Below are 18,276 nucleotides of genomic sequence, written 5' to 3' on the forward strand. Positions count from 1 at the left end.
ATTTTCCCCTTCTTACAGTGCTACAGGACAGCTGACAGGCATGTTCATATAGCTTTACTATCAACATGATAGACAGACTATTTTCCTCAGAGGAGAAAGAACAAAAAACATGTTTAACCCAAAAGGAAACAAGCAAACACATGAAAACAAAAGCCTTTGCTGCATTGCAACTTAAGATGGGTGTCAAAATTTTAGCTGGATTCTATTCAAATGTAAACAGCCTCCATGTCTGAAGTGGGAGGGAGGAGATCTCTGTTATACAAGCACATGACTTGGACAAAAACCTGGATGGATAGAGAAAAGTAAACCCCCTTAATACCAAGCTTGGAGAAAGTGCAGTTCACTGCTTATCTAAGATAAAACTTGTAATTTTATTTCTTTCTCTTCCAATCTAGCAAAATAACAACTGTCTCTTCAGTATTTTTAGCTCACAGGCATATCTGTTAAGTAGAAAAGATCTGACTCTTGTATCCCGAGCATTTACAAAGGATAGTGTTGGACATTTTTCCAAAACAGCCTGGTTCAATACTCTCCTCTTCCCACAATGACTCTGATCCTGGGCATTTCAAGGCATTAATTTCCAATCTGTAGATCAGGGATATGAACTGCAGACAGACCTGCCTGAAGAAGAATCTGTGAAGCAAGGACTAGCTACTACTGCTTGTCTGCAGCACTTGGCAAAATCACATCCCGCTTTAAGCAGGCATCTGTGAGTTTCAGGTTACCTTGACACAGATAAGCTTCGAGTAATCCAAGCCTCACCAGGAAGTCAAACTAAGCCTCAGTGCTAATACCTTCATACAGGCTGTGCAAAGATCAGGGGCACAAAATACCCTCCTCTGCTACAATATTAAGTGGGAAGGAAAGATTTAAAAATGCAAGAAATGTTTCTTGGCCCTAAAGAAAGCTGTGGTCCCCCACTCCTGAACTGCAGCTAACACTTAACATCTGCAGTTTATTTGTAAAGCTAAGAAGCTTGCACATTTTTTTTTCCATTGTCATAGCAAGGAGGCTCAAAGAAGTTATGAAAAGGATTTACTATTTGCCAAGGCACAAAGGTAGAAGGGATATTGTTCAGAGAGCACCAGGTGAAGGATTATACCCACCCAAACCAGACGGTTGTGAACAGAGCAAGTCACCTGCAATCCTTTTCACTTGGCTTTGATCATTACTTGATGTCCCTACCCAGAACCTGCTACCCAAGTAAGTGTTTCTACCAACCTGAATACAGTTCACAGTCTAAGTTTCAAAACAAATTACATGAGCAATTTTACCAAAATTACTGGATTTTTAAGAAAAACTACTGCAAATAATTGGCCACATTTTATTAGCCAATTAAAGATATTTAAAACAAGATAAACTGATTTCTTTTGGTAGATATATACTTCCTCTGCTTGTTTTTAAATAAGTTAGTTTTATTTTTAAAATATTAAAATCAACCTACTCAGGAAATATGGCTGATCCCAAATGAGAGAGTTCTTCATCTTCAATTGTGAAGCCATTACAGTTAACCTAAGAAAAAAGAGAAAGGTGATGGATCAGCTGCTGGTCAGCTGAGTACTCCACATGTACTCATGTCACATTCTCATACATCAAACACAATTGCAGATATTTGCTTGCAATTTTCCATCCACCTCCCCAAGACTCACAGGGAGCTCCATGACATCTCAACAAGTGAAGTGAGGATAGAATGCCTCTCCAAAGGAATGCACAGGACCCCAAAGAACTGACAGTCCAACACTTGAACCTGTTCAGGACACATCTAGTGGATTGCTCCTTGGAGGGCCAGCCAAGAGAAAGTGCACACAAAACCTCACCCCAACATGAGGCAAAGAGACTTCATTGGGCCAAGACAAGGAAAGGGCCACAGCAGAACTACACATGCAAGGAGCAACGTGGGAATGAAGGGCAGCAAACTCAGCCAGGCTGGGGCAGTACAGAGCTTTGATGGAGCATAAGTCACAGAGACCTGCCACAACAGCACCTGTCATCAAAGACTGCACATATCAGCTACAGCTAAAGCACACATGAAAACAACAAAAGCACTGAGAAAGACTTGAACCTCGTAAAGACATAGAATAGGAGGGGACAGAAAAAGGACAGAGTATGAGAGGAAGTGTATTCCTAATTTAAACAGACACGGGATCAAAAGAAAACTCTCTTCACAAAACTCTCTTATAGAATAGATTCAAGCAGGTTTTAAAACTTTCTCACTTTTGTTCTCATCCAAGTAAAAGGAATCTTACAGAAGTTTCAGCTCTTTTCATGTGGTTTATATGACTTTAAGTGGCCAAAATGCACCTCAGTCAAGTACTTTATTCCACTTCCACTTCAAGTCACACACATACTGACACAAAGAGAACCTCGCTACATTCACCATTATCTCCCTACAAACATGAATAAAGCACCAGTAAAACACTAAAACTACTCACTAAAACAACATGGCCAAGTCCAGCTAAAGCTAGAAAGGGCACAGGAACAGTCAATCAAGGATAGTGCAGTATTTGTTCTGGAAAGGGTAAGACCTGACAACAAATGCTACCAACAATAATCACAGAACCACAGAATAGTTTGGGTTGGAAGGGACCATAAAGATCGAGTTCCAATCTCTTGGTTTTTCTCCAGTCCCCAGAGGCAGGGACATCTTCCAGTAGACCAGGCTGCTCACCAAGCAAAGTGATATGTCCACAAGCTGGAATGCAGCCTGGACTGGCTTTTAGAAATACACAAATACCCAAAGGCACTCCTCAGGTATAAACCTTTTAGAGTGAGTTCACAATTAAGGGAAGTGTCCTTATTCACTCATCAGTATCTCTGCTATCTTTGCTTGATCTTTATTCTGTTATTTTTAGCAATACAGCACCCAAAGGTTCCCAGTCTCTCAAGATGGGCATGCTACTGCACTGGCCAGTGTACGAGCATACCTGAACCAAAACCAGCATGTAATTGCTGAATGCAAAAACAAGAGAAGGGAAAGATAATATCAACAGCAAGTAAAAACATAAGGCTACAAAGGCTGACAGAAAACAGCCTGATGGTTCTGAATCACAGGGAAATATTTAAAAATATGTAGTGACTTATCACCAACTCCCCTCCACTAAGCCAGAGACAACACACTTCATGAAAGTATCATATTAGGAATGATACAGGAGGAGGGATTAGAAGGGATGAGATATCACTGGTTTCACCAGATGAATGCATGACTAAAAGAAGGCTAAGTGGAGGGAGTGAAGAGACAACAGCAATAAAACTGGAGACCAAGGTTGTTCCCAATGGTGGAAATAAGAATGTGCAAAGGGAGGCATGAAATGCAAGGTCTTCAAGGAAAAGGTGAGATGCTGGAACTTGAGACGAGAGAAATTGTTCGAAGAGTAGGACAAGGTGACACTGAGGAAGGAAAGCTCCAGCCTCAAGACCTATACTCCATGGGGACAAAAGAAAGTAGAATGATGCCAACAGACAGAGAAGAAAACAGTGAAAGTCAAGGAGTTTGGGCAAAAGAACTCTATTCCACTCAAAAGGATCACTTACACTTTAGCTGGATAAGGAAGAGCATCAGGCAAAGTCCACTAAAAGCAATGAGGAAGGAGTCAAAGGTATGCAAGTCCCAAATGACTGCCCTAAACCACAGCGAGAAACAATGGGGAATGGAGGAGCAAAACAGACCCCATGGGGCCAGAGTAAGTGTTGCAGGAAAACAAAGGAGCAGCAGCATATTCATACTACTGGTTTTAGGTCAAGTTAACTAATTTTTAGGAAACATGTTTGTACATGTCAAGTACAAGCATACCTCCCTTTCTTCTAGAAGAACACCTCATAAGGTAGCATCCTGTAAAACACTTCTGAGGACCATCCAGGTGACTTCTGGAGATTTTAGTTCAAAAAATTCTAATGTCCACAGTGGCAGAGACACTGATGACAAGATGATCTGATACCTGATGATCAGGATGAGCTTAAGGTAACACCTACAGATGACATCAAACATCCATAGAGAAGACTGGATGGAATATGAGATCTGGGAGTCAGCAGTTCACAGAAGTCAGTTAAAGTACCACAATCTGGTGGAGCTGCTCTTGGACAGGACATGAAACAAAAGTCATTATAGCCAAAATAATGTAATCTTTGGGGAATTCTGGCTACATTCTAACACAAATATTCAAAGTACCACAATAAACTGGTTGCATTGACATCTTCAAAGTATCCCTCTGACAAATATAAATTGTAAAGTCTTCAAAAGAGAAAAAATCCCTCGTCATTGAAAGGAAATGTGTAATTAGAAACAACACAAGGGATGATAAGCAGATGCTAAACATCCTAAAGAATCATTCCCCTACAGAAGAAGAGTACCTCTGTATCAAGGAAATAGTAACTGTGCCTCCTTGCTGGTAGATGCCCAGCTCTACCAAACAGGATATTTCCATCTCAGCTTTCATCGCAGCAGTCAACATTTGCCCCCATCTCAAGATATTATTTTACTCAGAAACTTAAGTACAAAACTAGCTTATATAGAAGCAAAAGAGGAAAAAGAAGAAAATGGATCTTTCAGTATTCCACTGGTGCATTATTCCATCCACTACAATACATTCAATTCAGATGCATATGAAAAGTAGGTGAGAAAAAAGAAGTGACATATCAGAAGTTATCTAACAAGACATCCTGTCTTTCCTTCATCTCTCCAGATGGCCAAACCACCTGACTACATTTAAAAGCCACACACCAGATAAAAGTTTTAGGCTGCGCTTTCTGCTGCTCTTTCTACTTCTCTGAAGTTTACTCCCTGTGAAGGTCAAACACAATGATGACCTGACCAGCAAGGATTTCCACAAGTTTGAAGCCTGAACGAAGGATTTACCTCTGCAGGGTCTCAGGCCAGCAGCCTTCCATGTTAGTTCAACAACAGCCACATATTTGGCCCACGAGAAGCTTAACTTTGACAGGGTTTACTAAAGGCTGTTTCCCCTTTAATTCAGTGTTTGAGAAGCACATCATGGAAAGTCTGCATACAAGAGTCTCTCCCCTCAGGAAAGAAATGGGGCAGATCCAGCCACTAATGCTCAACGAGCAGATCTTCTCCTTCAAGTATACTCAGTTGTCCCTAAGATAAGCAAAGAGCTACCCTTTCCATTGCCATTTACATTCTCCCCCTTTCAGAAAGGCTAAACTCCTACAGCACCATCCACCTAAGCAGCCTGTGTTCTAGCCAACTTACTTGTGCAAAGAGAACTACAAGGGCAGCATTGTCAGGGTAGTCCAAGTGCTTTGAGTAAAAGTGATGAAGAGCAGCAATGTCGTTCTGAATCAGCTCTCTCTTTTCATTGTCTAGTTTGTCAAGGTCTGTGGACAAAGAATACATTCCATTTCAGTAACAGGAAAACCCCCCAGGAAGACTTAGGTTAGAAGAGGCCCAGACTTTAACAGAAACCCCTGAAGGACAAGCCACCTGGAAGTACTGCAAGAAGTGTCTGCTCTTCCACAAACATAAGGTTGCCTCTGCTAAAGCCACACGTGCACTATGAGAACATGAAGGATTAAAACGCATTTTCTGACATCTTTAGATTAGCAAATAATTGGACACAGACTTCACTTTCTTGGGAGAAGGGTTATGGTCTTTAAAGTGCATTTGTTAACTCTAGCAAACAGCCCAGCCAGCCCTGGCCCTCTGGAAGCCTATCAACTGTGGATAGCTGTCCTCAGCTGGTCTGACACGACCTTATGAGCGACATGGGCCCATCCATTGTGGTGTGAACTCAACATCACCCACCTGAAAGCATGCTTTATAGAATGAAATTTTCTCATGCAGACCTATTCCTTAACAGCACAAACTAGCCCAAACTGCTGCTAAGACTGCTTATCTCTGCTGCTTTTAAAAGATGTGGTCTTTCCCAGCACAGAAGCCCTAACTATTTGTGGCCACACATGATAGGGATCTGGCAACAACACTGGGGCTAATTACAGGGGTTCTCTTTGCAGCAAGAAGAGGATAACATGAGGATGCCCAGGAATGCAATCCACCTGACCTATTGCAGGTACCTGCTTCAGGAGGTAGCAAACAGTGCCTGAAAGTGCCCACGTCTCCAAGGGCTGGGGGGTGACCATCAACAGAGGTGTGTTTAGACTGCAGGCATCCTCTAATAGGAGACAGCAGGAACATCAGTGAAAATGTCCTGGCACACCTGCCAGCTGTATTCCATTATGGGTTTCTTCAGAGATTTACCCTCAAGCCCGTGACAGGTTCTAGCCAAAGCCATGGCCACTGAACCTTCTCCTGCCTCGTCCATGCAAAGCAAGCTAGATGATCAACCATATACACTGGTCCCCTCTCTCTCCCCTCAAGAGCAGAGTGTTTGGAAGTTTTTTCCTAATCCACTCTCTCACAGCAGCAGTGTTAATAGTTCTCTTCTGTTCTCTCCAACTCAAAACAATAATGGAAAGAAAAGGCTGCACAACAGTGGAAGAAAGAGGAAATGATTTGTAAGAGCAGATGTGAATGATGGGCGAGTCACAAAAAACACTGAGGAAAATGAAACTGGACCATTTGATGAGAATTAAGACAAATCAGAAATAAGAAATTCTGAGCTTCCAGCTGCCAGCCAGGTGCCTTTCCCTGTCCTGTGCATGGTATTGTAAAGCATAAGATAACTGATGAACACAGTAAAGGTGTGCTAAGCAGTGAGGTGAGTCAAAAAGCCAGCAGGAACAGGGGTGCTTGCTAACAAAACAAAGGCTTCTAGAGGACAAGCAGAACACTGCAACAGAAAAAAACATTTCAGCCTTTTAGCTCCCAAATTAATAAATTATTGAAGACAAGCCGCAATGCAGAAGAATACACAGAAATTTCTTCAGCACTTACCCATTCTCCTCAGCCTCAATCCTGCCAACTTACCTGTAAAAACTATCCTTGCCCTAGGCAAAGTTAAATATTGGCATTTTTCCCCCTTGTTCCCCAAGTTGTCCCAAAAGCAATGACAGCAGCTTTTGTTCAGGAAGCAAATAAGACTACTGTGCTTGGTTACTCTGCTACCTCAAGTCCTAGAAATGTGTGCATTTATTCAGCATTTTGTAAAAGGTTTTGGAAACCATCAGAATGAGAAATGTGAATATATAACCCATTCTCTCTGTGTATATTATGCTCAGCACCAAGAAAGAAAATGACAGACTGGTGAAAACTGTGCCAGGGTGGTTACTAATGGTCAGTTTCTAACTTGGCCTTACTGGATGTAAACAGATTTCCAGTTAAAAGTGAGCCATTGCCTTACCTCCTTCTTTGGATTATTTTAGAGCATTTAGGACATGGAATCATATATAACATGTCAGATTTGACTGGCAGTGACAGACAATGAAGCACAGTCCAGAGGGCTTTGCAATTAGCCCCTTAGTCACTGTCACCATCAAGCAACTGTGCTGTCTCTGATTTTATGCCTCCTGGTAACAAATACCAGCTATTTTAATTTTACAACATTACAATTCTCAAAAGACACTAGAATACTAGAGAAGCAAGAGATGGATGTATGCTACATAATTAACTCTGTCTAGGTTTTCATCCTTGTTTTACAGCTCCCACAAACAGCCAAGAAAAAAAAAAAAGAAAGAAGAGCACTGCACTTTCAAAAAAATGAGGAACCACAATTCTCTTTGTTTACTCCCTTCCTCCAGCAGGAGCAGGATATTCTGAAAGGTGTTGATGGAGGGGCACCATGGGGAAACAAATCATTAATATAGTTAAGCCAAAACCTCTGTTTACCTGCAGGCCTTTCTTACTTACGTGATTCAAACTCTTTTACAGCAAACAGCTTCTCTGATTGTGTTCTTTCAGGGTGAATTTGCTAACGAGGTGAAAAAAAAAAAAAAAGAAAATATTTTAATGCTTCACTTTGGCAGTGTTGTTTACTCATTCAGAATCTGGGGACTCCTACCTGTAAGACAAACCCAAATCCACAGTCTGTGGAATTTATAGGAGTTGATAAACAGCAATGAGTTAAATTGACTACCCTAAGTAAAGGCATAGAAATATTCTCTCCACACCAAATTAGGCAGCCAAAGATGAACTCCCATCGAATTTATATACATAAACTGAACAGTATTTTAAATATGTCATTTGCTTTGTTCTAGACACCCAGAAAGCTGCTAACAATAGCAAGCAGGCAGAAGACAGGCTTTGCTTTGAGGAAAGTGAATAAACTGACTGTTGACAGAGTTCAAAAGCAATGCTCCACTGTTGGCCTAAGGCCACTTCTTTGTAATCTTGGCCATTAAATATGGCTTTGCAGGTGGCCCAGCAGCTGAGGTTCAGGGACTATGGTTTGCATATTTAGCTTTTATATGACATGTAGGGTTCTCCCCCCTCCCTGTAAGTGATAAAAGCAGAAATTTACTCCAACAACTTTTTGTCATTAAACATTCCATTTTGTTTGTGGATCACCCGCAAATCACTCTTTAATTAAGTCACACACATGTACATTCACACACACACACCTACACACACAGCAAGGATGCAGCTACTTTTCCAGCAGGCCACCAAAATCCTCCCTACATACAGTATCCAGGTTGCCCTTGTCACATAAGCAGACCTCAATCACAAAAACAGGCTTCAAAGAGGTTTTGTTTTTGCAGAGAGAGTTTAGAGCTCTGCAAAGAAACACAGCATAATAACCTTGAAACTCATGAATCCCATCCCCTCTGTGTAAGCACCCATGTTACCCTCAGTATCCACATAGTTAGGGAACATTGAAAGGGAGGTTGACATTGCAATCTTCTTTCCTTACTCAATACTTTTTTTCTCCAAAGACCAAGGGTCTGAGATTTCTCTCTCAAACTCTATTTTTCACCAGCTAATTCATAATCATAAGTGTTTATCCTGAATACCTCAGAGGTGTTTTTAACTTACAAATGTACTGGGAGTTATATGCTACATAATGCTATGCAACAGTAGCTGAAAAATACAACAGGCAACTGCTTCATGAATATATCAGTGCCTACAGCCAGGTAACACTAGAAGCACTCCTTGGAATTTAAGCCCAAATACCAAATCTCATTCTTCTTTCTCTTCATCAGCATGGCCTTGGTGCTCGCCCACACGTGTAACCAAGAGCTCAAATCTCCCAGAAGAGAGGCTGAAACACCAATGTGAAACTATCAATAAACATTTCCAGGCTCTGTTCAGCAGTACCTTGGCCATAGGTTACAGCTACACAGCTGAAGACCCCACCAGCCTTTCGTTAGCTTCCCACAAAAGTCTCCAGCTGGGCTCTGGTGGCTCTGACCCTGCTGCAGTGGTCTGATGGTCAGTTCATTCAGCTGCTCGAGCTCTGTGTTACACCTGCCTGTACACAGGAAACTTGTGTGTTTTCTTTGCAGGGAAGTTACTGTCGGTCAATTTTCATTTTCCTGCCTTCCCTGGCACCCGGAGCAGGAGCAAACCTCCCAAGCCTTGCCTCCTGCTCACCTGTTTGGCAAGGATCCTTGCTGTTAGCCTCACAGTCTCTGAGGGATGCCAGTTCTGCCCAAAGGCACACATGGAGGCACACTCCAGCTTGTGCATTGGCCAGTCTTCCTTCTGAAAACACAGACAAATATAATTAAAAAAAAACCCATAAAGAAGTGCCACAGAGAAAAACGTATGAAAAAGGGGATGCAGCAAGTCCTGCCAGATCCTAGAGGTCAAGTGAAATGTATTTCCTTTAAAAAATAAGATGACACTCACTAAATCTGAACAAAAGCTTGAGTCACATTTAAGGGGTACAGCTATCCTGCTTTTTTCAAACAAATTCACATGGGATGAGCTGAAGTCAGAACATCTTCATTTACTCAATGGAAAAAAAGTATTATATGACGAAGAAGCAAACAGACAACATGATTTATAAATCACCAGTTCTTATTGTTCAGTTCAAGCATGTGAGGACGCTGTAGGTCTGAGCTTGATGTCTTTATTGGGTTAATTTCCATTTAATACCTTGGCCCCTCATTATGAGGCGACCCTGGTATAATCAGGAATAAAGTGGCTGAAGTCAATGGATTCGCAATCACTAAGAATCATTTCACTGTAAGGCCAAACCCAAACATTCTGATGGAATTATCAGAATTTTTTCCTTAAATATTGAAGAATAAAAGTACAACTAGACAATGAAAACACAATAAGATAGACAAACATTTTCGTTAAAAGTATAGAATATAGTTTAGTTAATGTATAGCATATTCCTAGTTCAACATACTGCAACAACACACAGGAGTGATGGCACAAGGTACTGGCTTTTGTCACTCTACAAGTTTCACCCAAAGCCACAGAATCTTCCAAAAAATAGCACAGAAACACATATTAACAATCTGCACTAGTACAGGCTGTCCTCAGACTGCAGCAAATTCCATTTTGCATATTCATTCAAACATGGAAATATTCAAGCAATGCAGTTATTTATTGCTATATCTCATCCCAAACACACATTTATAGCACTACATTAGAACAGACCTATAGTGTTCTGTCTGCATAGGGAGCATCAAATATTGTTTTCATACGATTCAAACTAGTGGAAAACGCCAGCAGAGAAAAGAACTCACAACAAATCCCACAAATCTGTAAGTGAAAATTTGAAAACCTTTTAGCACCCTCCAGAATGTTCTTAAATCCCCTACTCTGATTCACCTGGAACCACAAACCCTGTGTTGGCCCACCGCCCCCAAATTTTTAAAAATAATTAAAAAAAACCAACAATATGGCCCATCACAGTGACTGAGTGGCACAGAAGAAACAATTTCCCTCAGCTGCCTAGCCACTAAAGGCAAGAGCCATTTGAGACACTAGAGAGACACACTGCAGGCTGTCTAAAGCATCTACACAGGACTGGTAGATATGATACAAGTCTAGTGGGAGATGAATTCCTTGTGGGAACTACAGCTGTAGGCTACATACAACAACTCAAAGCAGTTAAACAGCCAGGGGAATCAGGACCCTCAGTGCCTCCTGCGTTGGCTGGCCAACTTACAGGTTTTGCAGATCAAAACAAAAGCCGAGATTACTAATTTCAGAGCTACTACACCAAAAATTCTTCCATTGAAGACAGTTCTTTTAACTGCCCTGGGCATGGACAGCTTTAGGAGGTTATTTTATTAGGAAAAGAAAGGTCAACACCTGCCCCAGCCTTGGGTAGGATTTGAAGCAGTGCAACACTGCAAAGGTATTTAACCCCTCACAATGTCAACTTCACTGTCCTTGACAACTCAGTATGGTACTTCCAAAAAAACCTACATACAGGCTGCTTGAAATAAGCTCCAGTGTAAATATTCTAAGAGGATGTGGCAATACAGACCAGAACCAAAATAGTATATTACACTGTAATCATGTCATGTGAAATTACACTCTCGACTCTCCTACAGCTGTCACACTACAAAATGCATCCCCAGAGAGACCCATTTCCTACATATGCCCCAAAATCTTTTCTGGAAAATTCCTGACAGCCTCTGCTTAGGAATCTACAGGCTAAAGGCTAAAAAGAGACAGAGGGAAAATGTTATCTCTCACCTCTTCTTGCCTACCCAGGATACCCTCTAACTTTAGCATGATTGCTCAAAAAGTGAAGGCACTGAACCTGAAGCTTTGCAGGACTCTCATCCATACACACCTGTTAAATAAACAGGAGAAATTACCTGATAAAACAAAAAATCAAAATGCAAAATCATGTGCCTGTCTCAAACCAGTGTTTTTAAAAAAATCCAATTGTCCCTTTATTCTTTACACATCGTTAATTAAAATCTTTCCCCAGGCAGAATCATACTGAGTTATATGAACTGGTAGGGAGGTTAAAGGGACAAGATACGGCTGAATTGTGCAAAATGAGATAAAAGCCTGAAACACCACAAAAAAAAAGAGAGTTCTGATGACTGAGTAATACCTGGGATAGAAACACCATGAGAGCAGCTTTCCCTGCGATCACAGCAGGACTGTATTTTGCATTCTTTTCCACATTTTCCTCCAAGTAGTTTGAATTATAACAAGTAGCATTGTTCTAACTGAATCCCTAATGCTTCATTAATGATATTTTCTTCCTATTTTCATTACGACCACAGTATTTTTCCCTTCATTTAGGAGTGACAACATTTTTGGAAGGGAAGTTCTTTAAAGCTTATGGTTTTTACATCAAAGCATGGAAACACTCCTCTTCATCAAGTTCTTCAAAAAGATTCTGCTGTCCAGGACTATTGGACTGATTCCCAGAACACTGTCTTACAGCTCACCATAGGGGAAAAACAACAATTAACAAAACACAATATTAAAAAAATAAGACTTAAGCCCAAACAAATGTCATCATACCTCCTTTTTCACATGGACTTTTACAATACTATATACAAAATCTGTTCTATTTCACTCAATTAAAAAGAAACACACACAAATACCAGAGAGAACTGATGGGCAAGCCAGTGCAGGGGTTAAGCTCACTTCTTCAAAATCTTAAGGCCCAATTGTGATCAAATGGCATCCAACTCTTTAACTGAATTTCAGTGAGGCAACTTCTGATGTCTGATATTAATTGGTAAAGTTCTCTGATACAGCCTTTCAACAAGCAGTGAACGTAGAAGTTTCATGTATCTTCACAGCCATCCTTCCCTATCATCATTTACCAAATGCTGGGCTATAGAGGGTATTTGACTTTCATGGTTTAACATTCAACATACTCACAGGAGACATTTATCAAAGAGAAGTACATTGGGAAAGTTTTTGTATAGGGGGACAGACACCCAAAGCAATCTTGCACTGTCAAAATCCTTTTGTGCAGAATCATTACAGCAAAAAAATTTTGTGTCTTTTCTACAGCTCACCAAAGAGGAGTAGATAGTTTTTACAAGGTCCTATTTAAAACACACCTGCTTAATGCTAATTACAGGTCTGCAACTACATTTTGAGGCTGGTTAAAAATACCTGTTTCACTTACTCCAGCAATACCAACTACAGCAGCCTTTAACATGACATGTTAAGAAAAACTCATAAATGGTTTGTTCAAAATTTATTTCAAATGCTGAAAGTCATGACAAAAACATCTCTTTCTGCACTCTGGCTAGCTGATCTCCACTCTGTCTGGGATAAATGATAGCCATGTGTAATAAGAGCAAGAGCAGTTCCAGTAGCCAGTTCAAGTTCACCAGTTCCAAAATTGCAACCATGTAACCCTCTTAAAACATTTCTCTTTGGGCTGTTTCAGCAGCTAATTTCTGAGGGTAAAAAATGAGCACAGGTCTCTTTTTGCTTGACTAAAATTATTATAATTTAAGAAGTCAAGACCCGAACAGCTGCAGATGGGGGCTGAAAGCCACTACTATAATAACAGGCCTGTGCTCCGAGGAGGCGACACTGGAGAGTGGGATGGTGTAAATCTGCTGGAAATCACAATCCCTTTTAAAAGGAGAACTGGATTAGAGTTTGAGAAAAGAAAGACCCAGCAAACCCAGACTAGAGCCAAACCACAAAACATTAAAAGCAGCAAGGACAGACAGCGAAGGCAACTTCCACCCTCACGTGCCCTGTATCCAGTGCTGAATCCACACCTACGCAAACATCCAGCTTAATATAGGCCAAACATGTGGTTATCTATCTTAAAAGCAAAATAAGAGACCAAAACAGGAACATTAAGGAACTGTGCCAAAGCCAGTGTGTGTGCATACATCCACCTGTCCCCACAATGAGCAAGAACTCCTTGGAATTGTGGTATAGGAGGTCTTTAAGTAAGAAAAGAGCAAGCTGAAAAGCTTTGGGTTTTTATCCCAGTATTCCTCACATAGTAAACATTTGTCCAACTGATTTATATTGAGTAACAAGGTATTAACCAGCACATGAAATCATACCATGCCTTGCTGGGTACATATAATTTTTAGCTGAACTGAGTAAAATATCCAATGGATTTACAGGGAAAAGTTAACTTAAAAAATAAAAATGAAATGACCAATACCATGACAGTTCTCAAGTACAGCCCTGCCCTTTTGTCCCTGTCGCATGATGTCTCACGTCCATGGAGGCAAAAGGGACACATTTCCTGTACATTCCAGTGTTACAAATTCACTATCAAGGCACAGATGTCCCTTTTGGCTTTGACAACGAATTGCTGAACTGCTGAAAAGTGCCTTTGAAGAAGACAGAGATGAAGATGCAGCGCAGACTGTCTGTGCAGCATGTAAAGTCAGTGGAGATTGGTTTCTAGAGAATATTATGCTTGAAGGTAACTTTGAAAGAATGTCAAAGAATTCAATCTCAGCAACGTTCATAAATTTCATCAGACTGACTCAGAAGGACCCAAAAGATGGAAGACAGTGTTACATCAACTAGGGAGTCAAAAACCATATGTATATCACCAGTAAGAGTGACACCTGGTAGTACCTGTGTAGGTCATACTATAGTTTAGACATCAACAAAATCTAAAAAAGGTCTTTACATCTAAAGCATCATACCACATACCAACAGGTAGAAAAGATTCTAATTCACTAACTTATAAGACAGACAGGCTTTTGATGAGCATCAGCTTTAGTAGACTTGATGACACTCAGTTTGAGCAGTTCAGATTTATATTCTAGGAACATGTTCATCTAGAGAGAGAGAATTCTGACCACCAAAAAAAATTTTTTTTTGTGAAAAAATCAATCCAAAAAAAAGAAATATATATACATAACTTTACCGGGGCGGGGGGGGGGGGGGGGGGGGAAATTAATCCCTCCTTGTTTTTAAATATAAAAGTATAAACTTTGTCAAGGCTGGAAGTCAGGACACTGAGGGAGGGCCACTTGGCAGTGAAAGCAAAGGACCATGGATGAGAAGAAACAAGTTTTTCTACTTCCAGTGTGATATCTACTTGCTATTTTTTCCAGCACAAATTACTGAGCTTTCCTACTTCAGAAAATCTTGCTTAGCTGCTTCATAAACCATTGTAAGTTTTATATAGTAAGAGCAGAAACTCGCAGTCTCAGATAAAAGCTGCTAAACAGATGCTTTGTTCAAGGATTTCCTTTCCTCATCTAGTTAAAGGCTCATAAGAAATAATGCCATGAGGAAACATTTCTTAGAAACAAACATTTTTCATGAATGAATCATGGGTTTTCTCTACACTGTCTTTAAAACTCATCCAGATTCTTCTCAAGACCCTTAAGGATGCTCATACAGTAAGTCTTTACTTTGGAAGTTCTAGGAACTACTGCAAATTTTGTAAAAAATGTATTTTATTAAGCCTTTTGAGTTCTCCTGGTGCCTCAAAACCAAAAGGCTATTTGATTCACCCACAATTCACTAAGATTCTGTGGGAAAGCAGGAAGCTGGGAAGAAAATAGAAGGAAAACTGAGGAGAGGTCGGGCTTCTTTTCAAACTTGTGCAACAGGAGAGTAAGATATATCCTTGAAATAAAAGCAATAGCCATGTCCAAAGTGCCTGGGAACTGAACAGCACAAAGCATGACATCTCTGTCCAGATGATAACAACAACAGAGACCACTCAGCATGTACCCACACACCCAACAGCACGGTGACGTGCAGGAGAAGGTTTGGATTACTTATAGCTAACACACAGCTGCATGCCAGACCTTGGGTGACTCAAATCCTTCATAAGCATTGTTCCACACTCTGTGCCCAGCAGCACAGACCTTGCAGAGCTTACGTTATTCAACCAGCAATCCAGTTGAGTTTTTCCACATGAAACGGGATAATTCTTCCATGTCAATCTGAGGGCCCAAAAAGGCTAGATTCTAGTTCTGGCTTTTTTTGTTTGTTTGTTTTAAGGTGCTTATTCTAATTTGAATTAAAAATAGAGTTTAAACTGCATGCAAATGTTTTGGATGTCTTTGTATTGCTCTACTTTAGTGTATACTTATATTCTACTTCCAGGGGCCTTTAAAAAACAAAGTATATAAAAAGAATAAAAGTTGCCACAGTGAGTAGGTTAGGGAGAAAGCCTGGTAGGTTTCAAATGGTTATGACTACCATCAGCTGTGGTAGTCTCAATACTCAAAATATTTGCAAATATTAAAAAAAAAAAATCCTAAAAAAAAATCTCTCTTAAGATGGCTATTTAGTGTTTTGATTTTTTTCCATTAGACACAGGATCTCTTACCAGTTTAGTGAGCTAATGTTAAATTATCTGGCTTGTCCTTAAAGGAAGAAGTAATACAGACATAATTAGTGGGTTGACAGGCAGCTCTAATCAAAGTCTCAGTGGTACCAAGCCCTGAAGCTACCAATCTTGAAAGACTCATGCAGACCATGTCGAAATCCTGTGATTGTCCAATGCGCAGCTCCATGGTCAGCATCTGTGGGATGCTGGAACTGACTGGACTGCTACTAACCATAGCTGCAATTAGAGCAAATCAATGCCACACAAACAAAAACTGGAGTTCAGCAAATCCCCTCTTTCTTCCCCCCACCCTCACAAATTGCATGACCGTACCTGACATTCCACATTGCAGTAAAAGGCCTGTTTGCATCTTCCACACTTGGACAATCCTTCTTTCCTTAAAAAGAAAACAGAAGTTACTCTGTTCTAGAAACCTGAATGAAATAAAACTGTGTGCTGGATCACTTTTTGCACAGTATTTCGCATTTCACAATGAAAACTATATTTTCTTCAGAGCATTGCAGCTACAGATTGAACCACATTTTGAACAGTGGACACTATTTTTATTTGATTTAGACTTTCAAAAGCAAGTTTTTCCAAACAACTCTCGTTATGCAAAAGCACTCTGCTTTCTTGATAAATTGCTGGGTTTGGAAACATGTTACTCTATGCTATTTGACAGATAGCATCATTTTTTGCCACTATACGATGCATAATGAGCCAAATTTTTTGTGTTTTGCAAACTTTAAAACTGCTCTGTGTACTCGTTCACCAGTACTAACTCTTTGCCTTTCTACTGCTTCTCTGGTTATAGAAAACATGACCCTTGTTGGACAAGCGCCTCCAAAAGCCAAGAAAAAATACTGTGTCATTAAATATACTGTTTGATCTCCTGTCACCTCAGAGCCCCTTACTGTCCCACCCTGTCTGCTCTGATATCTGTGTATTCTGAGCAGACCTAAGGCTCACACTCTCCTTTTTTATATTTGTGTATACCTCAACAGAGGGAACTGCCACAAGGAAGGTCCTTTTCTGCTTTAAAGTGCATGTGTTGCAGCAGATCCCACCAAAAATAGAACGTGTGTTACCCAACAAGTGACATTTTGGTATGACAGCAGTAGGGATCTCGCAGCAGTACTGAATGCTTTTAAAAGGTCTCACACCCTCCCAAGTGCAAGTAGCAAAAAAAAAAAAAAAAAATTGTCTTAAACTGAGGTAAGCTCATTGGAATAAATCAAGGGTGAGGGTCCTCATACGATGTGATAGTGTGTAACATTTTGGTGGTCACTGGCATTCGGAGCCCATAAAAACCAGCAAGTCTGGCATCCTCTGATTGTATTTGCAAAGCACACAAGGTGCAACACGAGCGAGCCGGGCTAACATCATGACTCCTCTTGCTGACATTACAACCGCTTATTTAAAGTAACAACCACTATCTCATGCAAATACAATGTTACAGCCTCATTTTGCCCATGTTGCCACATAAGTTTCCATGACAACTTCGCAAAGTCTCCCTTCCCAAGGCTGGTGCTGAGCCCACAACCTTCCTGCTAGGGCCCTTTGCAAGTTCAACAAGCACAGTTCGGAATCTAGTACGTGCTAGTTCAGTGCTAATGCAACAGTCACAGACACAGAGCACATGTCTGAGCACCGGCAGATCACGTTACATCACCGGGACATCGTTCCTCTTAGTGGCACTTCATCACCCTGGTGTGAAATAAGTTTCAGATTACCCCACTAACTGCTGTCCCGCTGCAGTCAGTATGTTCCTTGATCACTGTGCTCCTCCAGGGCTCCAAAGGAGAAGCTTGCGTGGATAACAAGCAGCTGCTCCTGAAGATATTTAAAAGCTATTCCATGAGATAACTATTATCCTTACAGTATTACTTCATATCAATGAAGTATGGGAGTATTCCCTGGTCCTTTGGCAGACAAATCTGAATACGATAAATAAAACCAGACAGTTTCTTTGGCACAAGGAAATTTGTGGTTAGGTACAAGGTTTAAAAAAAAAACACCTAAAACCAAAAATAACACCTCAACACAAATCTTAGAAGCTGGGAAAAGCCACTGGCATAAAGGAGGAGAGGAAAATCACCTCAGCTGTACCCTTCTTCAAATTGATGGGACCTGCTTCACTAGGAACTATATTAGGTGCTCATATGCAAAGAGAGGGGTGAATCAAGTGAACAAGTCATAAGCA

General features: G+C 40.6%; 1 protein-coding gene across 2 annotated transcripts in view; it reads right to left on the reverse strand.

The window, feature by feature from the left end:
* SMYD2 (SET and MYND domain containing 2) overlaps positions 1-18,276 on the reverse strand; it is a 28,499-nt gene that overhangs the window by 8,986 nt on the left and 1,237 nt on the right. Inside the window, exons 2-6 of one of the 2 annotated variants that reach the window (XM_069009553.1) lie at positions 16,407-16,470; positions 9,443-9,553; positions 7,763-7,823; positions 5,210-5,334; positions 1,445-1,512 (exon numbers count right to left, since the gene is read on the reverse strand). In XM_069009553.1, coding sequence (XP_068865654.1) covers positions 1,445-1,512; positions 5,210-5,334; positions 7,763-7,823; positions 9,443-9,553; positions 16,407-16,470 — 429 coding nt within the window. The remainder of the gene's footprint in view (positions 1-1,444; positions 1,513-5,209; positions 5,335-7,762; positions 7,824-9,442; positions 9,554-16,406; positions 16,471-18,276) is intronic. The other variant, XM_069009555.1, reaches the window with a different exon arrangement.

This window comes from Aphelocoma coerulescens, chromosome 3, assembly GCF_041296385.1.
Source record: "Aphelocoma coerulescens isolate FSJ_1873_10779 chromosome 3, UR_Acoe_1.0, whole genome shotgun sequence".
In the NCBI taxonomy this organism is placed as follows: Eukaryota; Metazoa; Chordata; class Aves; order Passeriformes; family Corvidae; genus Aphelocoma; species Aphelocoma coerulescens.